Consider the following 13,438-nt stretch of genomic DNA (forward strand, 5'->3'; position numbering starts at 1 on the left):
CTCTTCCATTTCCATAATATTGTCCTCAAGTACATCGCCCTTGTATAGACCCTCTATATACACCTTCCATCTTCCTGCTTTCCCTTCTTTGCTTAGAACTGGGTTTCCATCTGAGCTGTTGATATTCATACAAGTGGTTCTCTTTTTCCAAAGGTCTCTTTAATTTTCCTGTAGGCAGTATCTATCTTACCCCTAGTGAGATAAGCCTCTACATCCTTACATTTGTCCTCTAGCCATCACTGCTTAGCCATTTTGCACTTCCTGTCGATCTCATTTTTGAGACATTTGTATTCCTTTTTGCCTGCTTCATTTACTGCATTTTATATTTTCTCCTTTCATCAATTAAATTCAACATTTCTTCTGTTACCCAAGGATTTCTACTAGCCCTCGTCTTTTTACCTACTTGACCCTCTGCTGCCTTCACTACTTCATCCCTCAGAGCTACCCATTCTACTTCTACTGTATTTCTTTACCCCATTCCTGTCAATTGTTCCCTTATGCTCTCCCTGAAACTCTGTACAACCTCTGGTTTAGTCAGTTTATCCAGGTCCCATCTCCTTTAATTCTCACCTTTTTGCAGTTTCTTCAGTTTTAATCTACAGTTCATAACAAATAGATTGTGGTCAGAGTCAACATCTGCCCCTGGAAATGTCTCACAATTTAAAACCTGGTTCCTAAATCTCTGTCTTATCATTATATTATCTATCTGATTCCTTCTAGTATCTCCAGTACTCTTCCATGTATACAACATTCTTTCATGATTCTTGAACCAAGCTATGATTAAGTTATGCTCTGTACAAAATTCTACCAGATGGCTTCATCTTTCATTTCTTACCCCCAATCCATATTCACCTACCTTGTTTCCTTCTCTCCCTTTTCCTACTCTCGAATTACAGTCACCCATGACTATTAAATGTTCGTCTCCCTTCACTACCTGAATAATTTCTTTTATTTCATCATACATTTCATCAATTTCTTCATCATCTGCAGAGCTAGTTGGCATATAAACTTGTACTACTGTAGTAGGCATGGGCTTCATGTCTATCTTGGCCACAATAATGCATTCACTATTTTGTTTGTAGTAGCTTACCCGCATTCCCAATGATCCGTAGAATGCCAGTTTTCTTTCTTCTGATAACGACGTCCTCCTGATTAGTCCCCACCCGGAGATCCAAATGGGGGACTATTTTACCTCCGGAATATAATCTGTGATACAAAATATATTTCCTGAAAGCCTTATATTCACAGCAGAGCTCACCATCTATGAAAACGTACATACGCAAATATTCTAGCAAGGCTTTCATTAGTATTTATTTTCCTTAATATTCTCACTAGCATTGTTGCTGCATTACTATGTTCCCATATACTGAAAAAAAATCTACTCTATTGAGTATTATACCCATTCTTGATGGAAGTAATACAAACAGTTGCTGTTGACAACCCTTATTCTTTACTTTTGCAATTGATAGAACAGCAAGGACTCTTCACAGTATGACCTGTCCTTAATAAGGCCATACACACTTTCTTTAATGTCCATGGACTAAAGAGAAATTAATTTTTGCAACATATTTGCTGATAACATATTGTAATTGTACGTTTCTGAAAGCCAGGCCGATTTTGTGAATATACAAGAGGAAGATTTAATGCTTCATTGACAGTGGGGTTATTTAGATACATTACATTCAGTTGTGGCTTTATGTGAGAAACATACAGAGGACCCAAGTAAAACATAAACCAGGTGGGCAAGATAGTAATGCTAAATGCTCTCCGTCTGATTGTCAGTCCAGTGCCTTAACTACTCTGTCAGCTGCTTCTTGTTGAGATTACACTGGACTTTACAAGGGATTCTGAAGTCAGATTTCAACAACCTTTCATTGTTAGAAGAAGGAAAGAAATAGTTCCTGAAGTTTGACGTTTTTAAAACACAGAGTGTTATGGATGTAGTACAGATATTGTGATACCTGGTACCTTAATGTATACCCCCTTCAGTGTGTTAGTTACTTTTTTTCCTTTTATCTAACAGTCTTCCCACATACTCATCACATAATTTACTACCTGGTGTTTTCTGCACAGTTGTAACTGTGCTGCAGAGTGGACTACACCTGTCAGTATAGATTATCCATTTTGCATCCACACTTCAGTATCTGACCTGCTGACTTGGGGAAAATAAACAATAATTGCTTACTTCTCATAGTGGCTACAATTCTTAGTCTACAGACGAAGTAAATAGTGATCTAATGTTGTTCACTGCACTGTCCTTAGCCATCAATAAAAACATCTACACTTACATCCCTAACACCCTGTATAATGGTTTTACTTTTCCATACTTCACACTGTTTCTGAGATACGTTCTTCAAATGGTTAACTGAGGACTGTGGATAAAATAGTGCTTTAATGGTCCAATACATATTCCATCAACCCAATTTTATTTTAAGAAATTTAATTTCACAATGTAGCTGTTGTATCAGCAGTAATTGACATCGAACAGAAGTGTCCCATTGCAAACAAAATACAGGCCAATTCAAAATGAATTGTCAATTAGAAATGGCTATAACTATTCACTGCGCAGTGATAAATGAATAATAGTAACAGGGAATTTAAGAGAAGGTTGAAATTTTTTTACATTATTTATAGTGTTCTGTATGACACCCCTTGGTCACAAGGATATGCCATTTCAGACCATGCATTCTGAAGCATATTCAATGTCACCAATGCAGCCACATTAGAAATTCACATTTTGAGTCATAGAATTGTTTTCAGGAAAAGAGGCACAAGTACAAGGTCTTTCACATAACCCCGTACAAAGATACCCATGAGTGTCAGATCCGAAGATCCATGTGGCCAAGAGCAGAATACAGCATTGTCACATCCAGTGTGACCAAAACAACATGTTGGAAGGTGGTGATTTGAAAATGTGTGTATCTACATACTGGCTTCTGATTCCTTGCTGTTATCCAAAGCATTGAACTTTCCTTTCAATTCTGTGTAATTTTTACTGATGTATTTCTATGCGTTAAACAGTTATAGTCATTTGTAACCACCATATTCATTTTGAATTATTCTGTATTTTGTCCCTTTAATTTTACACAACTTTAAAATTATTCAGAATCCTTCACAAGTTCTGTCACTTTTACAAAAGCTACAGTTTGCTCATTAATAGAATTTATGATGCAATCTTTTGTAAGGTAATATTCATTCAAGCAATGTTCTGCACCTCTAAACATAACTGGAAACTTAGAAATAAATTCAAAACATTCTCATTAACTTCATCATCAAAAAATGACACTTGGCTTGTGTGACTGTTGCTCCATGTTAGAACTGTATGGAATTATAATATGTCATGGTTAATTTAGCGTACACTGTTACACAATGGAACCTTTTAATGGATCACATGCACCCTTGTGTGTATGTGTGCTGGTGATCTGTAGTTCTAGCTGTGCATTGGACCACTCTATTACATCTGAACTGTGTTTGGGTGGTTCAAGAAATACTATATAGATGTCAGGAAAATTGTCAGGAGGGTGGTTTGTGCACTGGATCAAGGGCCGATTTTGAATTGTAAGCAGCTTTTGAGTGACCACATATGAACATGACTCTCCAGTGCTTCCTGGGCCTTGTGAAATGCTTGCTGCCGTTACCACCCACCACTGTAAATCAGAATTGTGTAACGTAGACTACGAGGAAGAGGTCCGATTGAGCTGTTTGTCAGTGCCATCTCGCTCACCGTAGCCAGAAAGAGAGTCTTGAAAGATGTAGAATGAGTTCATATGTTGAATCTACAGTCCAGATATTATTGCTAGTTCTGTATATGGCAGGCAGTCAGATAGGTAGCACACTCATTTTTTTACTAAATACATTACTGTTTTAGAGTTATATAATACCACTGTTAATAAAAAAAATTTAAAAAATTTGAATCATGTGGAACCAAAGCATTTTTATGACCAAAGGTAAGGATGTAAAACTACAGTTCACCGAACAAAGCTGAATAGGATTATCATCTTGGGGAAAAGGAATTCAAACACAAGTTAGCCCAAACTGTTTCATTGGCCCAATGGGTAGGAAGCAGGAAGATGCATGATTGTGACAGATAAATCAAACTGATAGGGGGACAAGAGAAAGAGGACAACAACTAACTGGAAATGTAAAGTGAGATGACCTTTCTTTTTTTCTTCCAGTTAAAAATTGAATAAACTCTATAGATAAAAGCCAATGTCCTGACTGACTCACTCACTCACTGACTCATCATTGCCCAGCCCAAACCACTAAGGAATCTGTAGTGGGTGTTGGTCTTATACTGTAGGTATGATTTAAGAATGCACTGTTCAAAATTCCATCCCAAGGAGTTGAAAAGGGGATGAAAGGCTGTTTGAAAATATATCACTATTATGGCAGTTTAAAAGCTAGAATTATGAAAATTAGTGTTTGGTTTCTCAGTCAGAAATAAAAAATATGTGTTTCTGCATTTTTGGAAATTCAGTCACTAAAGGGGCAAAATAGCGGATGAAGGTTTCTTTTGAAAATAAATCATTATTAAATAACTAATAAAACATTTTTAAATCTACATCTGTAAAAATTGGCAATTGACTTCTTGTTTAGAAACAAACAAATATGTGTTTCACTGTTTCTGGAAATTCAATCCCCAAAGGTAGTGAAATAATGGATGAAAAGTTTTATGAAGGCATTTTTAAAGCTAACACTATAAAAATTTGAACTTGGGTTCAACAAAGATGATGTGACTTACCAAATGAAAGTGCTGGCAGGTCGACAGACACACAAACAAACACAAACATACACACAAAATTCAAGCTTTCGCAACAAACTGTTGCCTCATCAGGAAAGAGGGAAGGAGAGGGAAAGAAGAAAGGATGTGGGTTTTAAGGGAGAGGGTAAGGAGTCATTCCAATCCCGGGAGCGGAAAGACTTACCTTAGGGGGAAAAAAGGATGGGTATACACTCGCACACACAAACATATCCATCCACACATATACAGACACAAGCAGACATATTTAAAGACCATAGGTCTTCGTGGCAAACGAATCTGCTCCAGTCCGGAATCCCTGAAGCATTACACCAACAACCTGACAACAGCTTTCGCATCCCGCAACTACCCTCCCGACCTGGTAGAGAAACAAATAACCAGAGCCACTTCCTCATCCTCTCAAACCCAGAACCACCCACAGAAGAACCACAAAAGTGCCCCACTTGTGACAGGATACTTTCCGGGACTGGATCAGATTCTGAATGTGGCTCTCCAGCATGGATACGACTTCCTCAAATCCTGCCCTGAAATGAGATCCATCCTTCATGAAATCCTCCCCACTCCACCAAGAGTGTCTTTCCGCCGTCCACCTAACCTTCGTAACCTCTTAGTTCATCCCTCTGAAATCCCCAAACCACCTTCCCTACCCTCTGGCTCCTACCCTTGTAACCGCCCCCGGTGTAAATCCTGTCCCATGCACCCTCCCACCACCACCTACTCCAGTCCTGTAACCCGGAAGGTGTACACGATCAAAGGCAGAGCCACGTGTGAAAGCACCCACGTGATCTACCAACTGACCTGCCTACACTGTGATGCATTCTATGTGGGAATGACCAGCAACAAACTGTCCATTCGCATGAATGGACACAGGCAGACAGTGTTTGTTGGTAATGAGGATCACCCTGTGGCTAAACATGCCTTGGTGCACGGCCAACACATCTTGGCACAGTGTTACACCGTCCGGGTTATCTGGATACTTCCCACTAACACCAACCTATCCGAACTCCGGAGATGGGAACTTGCTCTTCAATATATCCTCTCTTCCCGTTATCCACCAGGCCTCAATCTCCGCTAATTTCAAGTTGCCGCCAGTCACACCTCACCTGTCATTCAACAACATCTTTGCCTCTGCACTTCTGCCTCGACTGACATCTCTGCCTAATCTCTTTGTCTAACATTCCACGTAGGAAAAATATATCTAAAAACAAAGATGATGTGACTTACCAAATGAAAGTGCTGGCAGGTCGACAGACACACAAACAAACACAAACATGTTTGTGTTTGTTTGTGTGTCTGTCGACCTGCCAGCACTTTCATTTGGTAAGTCACATCATCTTTGTTTTTTTTGTAAGCATTTTTTAAGCTAAACATAAGAAAATTTGTATTTGGCTTCTCTGTTAGAAACAAAAATACATGTTTCATGTTTTTAGAAATTCAGCCTGTGAGGGGGTGAAATAGAGGATGAAAATTAAAAAAAAATGTTTTGTTACATAAAAAAATTATTAAAGATAAATCTATGAAAACTGGTACTTCACTTCCCAGTTAGAATATGTCAGGAGATGAGAGTTTCCATGGAAATATCACCATAAGAATGCAAAAGGCATGATTAACAAAAATCTTGGGCTCCAGCCCCAGAATCGCTTTCTGGTCAGAAGTACATTAGCAAAACACCATGTTGCTATAGCCTTAATTAGTGTGAGAAGTTTAGAAGTTGTTGCAGTTTGTGAACAACATAACAATTTGATTAAAGAGAGGGAAAAAAAAGAATTGTGCAGACCGTACAGATTATGCAAGTAAAGCCTGATGCTAAACAACTTAGAAATTAGAGCAACTATGGCATAAAAAGCTAAGTGGCCGAAAGCTTTAGAATTGTTAGTGAACCAAATCAAATGTAAGAAATTGCTCCCACATGTACTGCATTAACTATCAGCAGTTATTGACAGTAACCTAAACTCTCCTTATATTAACAGAAGAAATAAATTCCTAAAATGGGCCCACAATCATTATTAACTTAAGTCAACAATATTGTCTAGATCAATTAATGCTATGGGGGAGACCTATACCTTTCCCAGGACTCCAAACCACAATTCAGCTGGTATTTCTCACACATACAAATCATTGTACCAGAGATGAAAGAAGCAATAAGAGATGGGAAAAATCCTAGGACTTACTGACAACTTAACCCGAACCTTTGGATTTCTAGTCTGACCCTTACCCACTTTTGGTAATAGCCTCACATAATCCATAGTTCTGTACTTATAACCTTCAGTAACTGTCCCATACCATGAACAACAATCTCCTATTTTTGAAAGAGCTGCCACTGTTAAACTTACATTGTTCAAACCTTTTCTGTTTACTTTAGCTACTGCATGTACATTTACACACATACATATTTGTAACTAAAACTAAAATTTTCTGTTTTTAAATAACAGATTTGTTCTTTAATGTAAATTAAAGTGCAGCATGCCAAGAGATATATGCGATACTACACATTACAAACTCACGTGACTCATAGAAAATGTGTTAGGGAATTAATCATATAGCAGAGATGCTGAGTCGTAGATAAGCACAGCAAGAGCTTTTGGCCAATGGCCTTTGTCAAAACACATATGCACATACACACTCATGCAAATGCAACTCACACACACGACTGCAGTCCCAGGCAACTGAAATCACACTGCCTCCATTCCATCCTGGATTTTCCATTGTTTGATTGTTAGGGAATAAAAATTTTGGTTTGAGGGGTTAGGGGTAAATGACATTTATGTGCCTATCAATCCATCATATCCACAAGCAGACATCTCTCCATCCAGGGAGATACCCCCACCACCATCACCATCCACTACAGTGGCCACACAGATAGCAATAGGAGTGGAGGAGGGGGTAACGGTCAGCATGTACAGGGCACTGACAGGAGCAGAGCAGCATTTGTCAGGGACCACCTGAAGATGGCAAGAAGTCTGTTTGCTAAAATATTGGGAAGTAATTATGACATGACCCATTTGAACACCTGAAAAGTCTACAAGCAAGAAATATATGGGAAAACATCAGGTCATATATGTATGCGTCTGGTGCACAAAATGATGATTTCAGAATGTCCTGAATCTACAGTGGTACTTAGGTATTCTTTTGCTCAGTATTTTAATGAGTAGCACACATGAAGCATTTGAATTCTAATGTGGATTTCTTATTTACCCTTAACAGGATTTGATGAATTTGGCGGAGTAGATTTTGAAGGAACATTCTTCATTGACACAGAAATAGATGATGATTATGTTGGATTCATTTTCAGGTCAGTGAGACAATTTTCTTTGTTACATAAAATCATTTTATGTGCCCATTATTGTTAAGCTGCAAATTTAAATGCTGTTAATTTTAGTTTACTTTATCTGTGATGTCTTATCTTCCAAATCAAGAATGACGAAGGAGGTGTCAAGAACATGAAGTAGACCTGGTTTAAAGTTAATGTCACCTTATTTGCATTGGAACTTGAAAAATAAAAAAATAAAGCTGAAGTTGATCAGTGCAGCATAAGTACATAGTTATCAAATGAGCATCATTCAGCTACAGCGTATTTTGACAAAAGCTTGGAGAAACTTAAAAAGAGATACATGTGCACATAAAGACAGTTTATATATGTAAAAAAAGAGACTGCAAGCCTCTAACAATTCAAATACTTACAAGGTTTGCCATGAGAGAAATACCGGTTCTGATTTGTTTACAAGGCTTAAATGTAATAATATAATGAATATTTTGCAATGGGTTAGTTTATACACTAAGCTGCAAAGCATATTTATTTCAGAGAGATGATTTATTCATAATCATAATTAGCAAAAGAGGATTACAAGAAAAAGGAAAAAGAGGCAAATAAGACAGTGGCTGAGGAGATAAGAAAGTGGATGGAAGAATGGACAAAGATGATGGGAGAAGATAGCAGCAGAGGTAAGAAAGTGTTATATGGAAAGGTCAAAAGTAAGAGGAGAGGATGCAATGATGGATAAAAATGGGAAAGAAGTTAATAACAAAGAGATACTGAATATAATGTGGAAGGTGTACTTTGAACACTTGCTAAATTCGAACAGACCTGGAGATGATGATAACAGAGTAATGGTGGTAGAAGTAAACTCTGGGAAGGAGGGGGTGGAGAGTGAAGGTCCTGACATAGAAAGAAATGGAAACGGCACTGTACAAAATCAAAGGAGGAAAAGAACCAGGAATGGATGAAGTAAATGCTGAAATTGTGAAGGCAGGAGGGGGAGGTTAGGAAACAGTGGCTGTATCATGTGGTAAGGTTGGTGCAGAATGAGGAAAAAGACTCCAAAATATTGGAAGAGGGCACTAATCATCCCCAAGTTCAAGAAAGGGAGGAAGGGACTGAAGAAACTACAGGGAAGTCACACTGACACCACACTGTGGAAGTATTCTGGAAAGCAAAGTCTGAACAAGCTGATGGCCTTGCTGCAGTGTTAACACTGGTTCCCGTCAGATCACCGAAGTTAAGCGCTGTCGGGCTGGGCCAGCACTTGGACGGGTAACCATTAAGTCTGCCAAGCACTGTTGGCAAACAGAGTGCACTCAACCCTTGTGAGGCAAACTGAGGAGCTACCTGTTTGAAAAGTAGTGGCGTGCCTCGTAAACTGGCATAAGACTGGGAGAGTGGTGTGCTGACCACATGCCCCTCCATATCCACATCCAGTGACGCCTATGGGCTGAGGATGACAAAGAGGCTGGTTGGTACCATTGGGCCTTCGTGGCCTGTTTGGGTGGAGTTTAGTTTTTTTAGAATCTGAACAAAGGTTTGTCACTTATCCTCTTCATTGTGGTTTTGGATAAGATCATGACTAAGTTGGCACAAAAGACTGAAGAAGACAAGATGAAAGTGATGGTGTTCAAAGATGACTTGATCATCTGGGGTAACAGGGAGGAGGAGAATCAGAAACAGCTGGATGCTATGGATGAAACTGTGAGAAAGCCTGGAATGAAATTTAATGCAAACAAATGTGAGATTCTGGTTGCAACTAAAAACAAACCTAGAGCAACTAGTGGAATAAGGATTAGAAGTGAACAGTTCAAGAAGGAGGAAAGTGTCAAGTACTTGGGAAGTGTGATATAGGAGAATGGAAGAAATAAAAGGATCAGTGAATGTGGCATACAGGCAAAACCATTCCTGCAAAGTGTCATGTGTGTGGTTACAAGCATATGAAATGAAATTCTTCTGAAGTAGATTAGGAGTAACAAGGAGAGAGAGGATGGGGAATGAAAGGGTAAGGGAAATAGTGAAAGAGGGACCCTCGAAGAGCAGAACAGAAACATCAAGACTAGAATGGTATGGACACTTAAAGAGAACAGAAAACAAGGGGATTCCCAAGAATATAAATGAAATGGAAATGTGAAAGGAAGAAAAAGGGATAGACAAGCAAAAGAAATGTGTGGAGGATGTGTTGACAAAAGAGATGAGAACTGGACCAGAGTAATCACAGAAAGCTGGTGGGAGAACAGGATTAGCTGGTGAAGTTTATATTCCAAATGGAACCAACTATGGGAGAAAACAGTTCCAGAAAATGATGATTATAATAATAATAATAATAATTATTATTATTATTTATTAGTTCGTAACTAACTTCTCAGTGAGGAGCACTTTGTAGAAACATTTTATAGCCTTTCTGAACTGTCTACGTGGCATGACTGACTGATTGCCTCTCCAGCAAGCAGCCTTATGCATTCAGGCATGGGAAGAGTGACAGAACGATGCATGGTACTAAGAAATAACCTCTGAAGCTGCTGTTCTCTAAGAATTTAGTGTAACAGTATTCCATTACCAAAATATTTAATCCTTCAGGCAAAGAAACACGAATCAGAGAAATGAATGTATTCTATAATAATACTAATCTATTGAAACTTAAAGTAAATAATGAATGTTTCTGCAAGAAGAGGGTAATTCACCTACAAGCCATCAATACAGGAACTTTGGGAGCAGGACACATAGACTTGGAAATTTAAAAATAAGTTCAGAAGTTGAGTTGCAGAATTTTAAATTACTTTGACAGGAGAAATCAGTGGACTGTGATAATCTCTCTGGATTTTGAGAACATATCACAAAATCTTTGTCTTATTTTAAAAATCTAGAGATTCAACCCAACAGTCAGTTTCATCCAACAAACTCCTCCTACTTTTGAATTTCATTAAAAATTAATGATCTTTTTCAGTTATCAGAACAATCACAAATTTTATACAGTCATGTGGAAGAAGAATACACAGACATATTGGCAAGCTACACCTTTCCGAGCGGTTGCGGAACCAGGTATTCAGCTGAAACTGGTGGATTCCAGCACAGGACCAGGACAGATGCTGAGGAACTCACTCTGGCATACAGGAGACACAGAAAATCAGGTTAGTAATGGTATTATAACCATACTGTCAGAACCATAGCTTCTCACTTCTGATTCTTGATCCAACACATATCCTTGTCTTACTGCAATAAAATCTTGTTCCAGAGAAAACTAATTTGTTTTACATCTTCTTCATTGAGGGTACCACGACCAAATATTTATTGAACAAATGCAGAATTTTTTTCTTCATTTAGGCAGCTTTTTATTTTTTTGTTTTTACCCAGTTTCAGCTTATGAAGCCACTGTCTGTGAATATCTGTACAGAGAAGCATACTTATGTTACCAATACAAATTAAGATTACTCATGCTATTTCCACACTGGCAGATAAAATTATTCATATTACCTTCACACTAACTGAAATGAAAGTTTTAGGACTCTTCATTTCATATATCTTTTAATTATTTTATTTTGTTAGTTCCTGTCTTTACATATACACAGAGATTATTCTTGGGTCAACATTATATCTGGGCATATTTTCCACCTTATATGGACAAAATAAAATTCAAGACTGTCAAATCACCTTTAATGGCTTGTAAACCAACACAGATTGTGAAGATCCTACCAATTTAGACAATTGGCAAATTTAAAGTTAATTATTTTTTCCACTTATTTACCTTCACACCATCGAGTTTGTATTTTGTATCAGTAATGTAAGTATGCTTTTCTGTAGATATTCACTATACAGTGGCTTCATAAGACACATCCAGTAGTGAAAATAAATAAATAACAATCTAAGTGAAGAAAAAAGTTCCTTGTTCTTTGAAAACTAAAATTCTTCATTATACCTCAGTTGAATAAAATTTTTGCTCCATGCTGAATGCTAGTTAAATAAATACAGTTCTTGAAATCTGGAACATCTGTTGTGGCAATCCATTGTTCTTAGCTTCTGTTTCTAGGAAACAGATGAAATTTAAGTTAAGAATTTACCATTTCTTAGGCCCTACATACATTTAAGTGCACCTGATATTCCCTCTAGTAGCTGTAATTTGCATATTCCTTATCTATATTCTGTTTTGTATTCAGGAAGAAATTCATTACCTGGTTAGCTGGAAATCATTAAACTTCCTACAAAATGCACTTATAATATGAGCTACTATGTTCATTGAATCTTGATATCAAGATCAGGGGACTCTGTTCACAATATCAATAGTATTGACTACATTCATAATTTTCAAAAGCTACATGTGCCCCTGTATGGTGCCAAATCCCAAGCACCTAAGGGAGCCCCATCACTGAGTTGTTAGCTGGGTTTGGGTAATGGGAAAAGAAAACAGGGTTTCCAAGCTGGAGGAATGTTCATGCCACAAGCCCTCTGTTGCTTTAAGTCCTGGACTTGCTTAAGCAACCGATTGTAACATTATACACTGCAGACAGTAAGGATCTTATCTTGACACTTACATCAACAGGATGGCAAACATTTAGGATTTGCAGGGGATAAAACTAATTGTTGCAAAAGGTAAGCTGCATGCCAATGGTGTGGACAGTTGATAAGGTAAAGCAGTTAATAGCAAGGAACTTTTGAGGTACCGCCACATCCAAGTTTTATCTGGTTTGGCCCGATATGTGGGTTCTGTTTAGATTGACAGTAATTTCCCTTACTTATTATATGAGTAACTGGATATTTTAGCAAATACAAGAAAAAATTGTTTAGTGGTGCAAAATCTAATGCTAGCCTTGGCCAGGTGATAGGAGCTCCTCAGTGTGTTTGAATCACAGTATCTCACATCAGAGATTGACTACCTGTCATGTTATCACAATCTAAGCACATGGGCTCACCTATTTGGTGACCTAGCTGTGTTCACCCATAAAACAAAAACATTCACAAACTCCCTCTCTGTTACAGCTGTCTACCTCTGGAACCAATTACCATTCACTCAGTGCATAATTCAATACCCTATTGTCTTTAACAAGCAGCTGAAGCAATTCCTTCTTTCAACCTCATAACATTTCCCCAGAAAATCAACATATAAGGTCAGTATCCCTCTGCCAAAACAGTAAAGTAAATGCACCCATCTTCTTAAGTATGTTCATTTCTCTTTTCATTTCTCAATCAGTCACATCACTTCCTTTTCTGTTATCTTCTTTAACTGTGTTTCATCCAGTTCCTCTTTCTCTCCTGATTCCATCCTTCTCTCATGCCCGTTGCTGCTTGCTTTAAATCTACCTTCATTGTTGTACCTCGCATGAAGGAATATAATCTGTGCTCCCACTGTGTTATTTGTCATAGTAATTTCTGAACGTTGGATTCCATATTAGATGCTTTTTTGTAATGTAATTTAAAATTTGTAG

The 13,438-nt window shown here is 37.9% G+C and overlaps 1 protein-coding gene across 1 annotated transcript in view; it reads left to right on the forward strand.

Moving 5' to 3' along the window:
• The window catches only part of LOC126262531 (cartilage oligomeric matrix protein), a 472,157-nt gene that overhangs the window by 438,116 nt on the left and 20,603 nt on the right, over positions 1–13,438 (forward strand). The window contains exons 20-21 of the mRNA XM_049959203.1: positions 7,964–8,051; positions 10,966–11,149. Coding sequence (XP_049815160.1) covers positions 7,964–8,051; positions 10,966–11,149 — 272 coding nt within the window. The remainder of the gene's footprint in view (positions 1–7,963; positions 8,052–10,965; positions 11,150–13,438) is intronic.

This window comes from Schistocerca nitens, chromosome 6, assembly GCF_023898315.1.
Source record: "Schistocerca nitens isolate TAMUIC-IGC-003100 chromosome 6, iqSchNite1.1, whole genome shotgun sequence".
NCBI classification, from domain to species: domain Eukaryota; kingdom Metazoa; phylum Arthropoda; class Insecta; order Orthoptera; family Acrididae; genus Schistocerca; species Schistocerca nitens.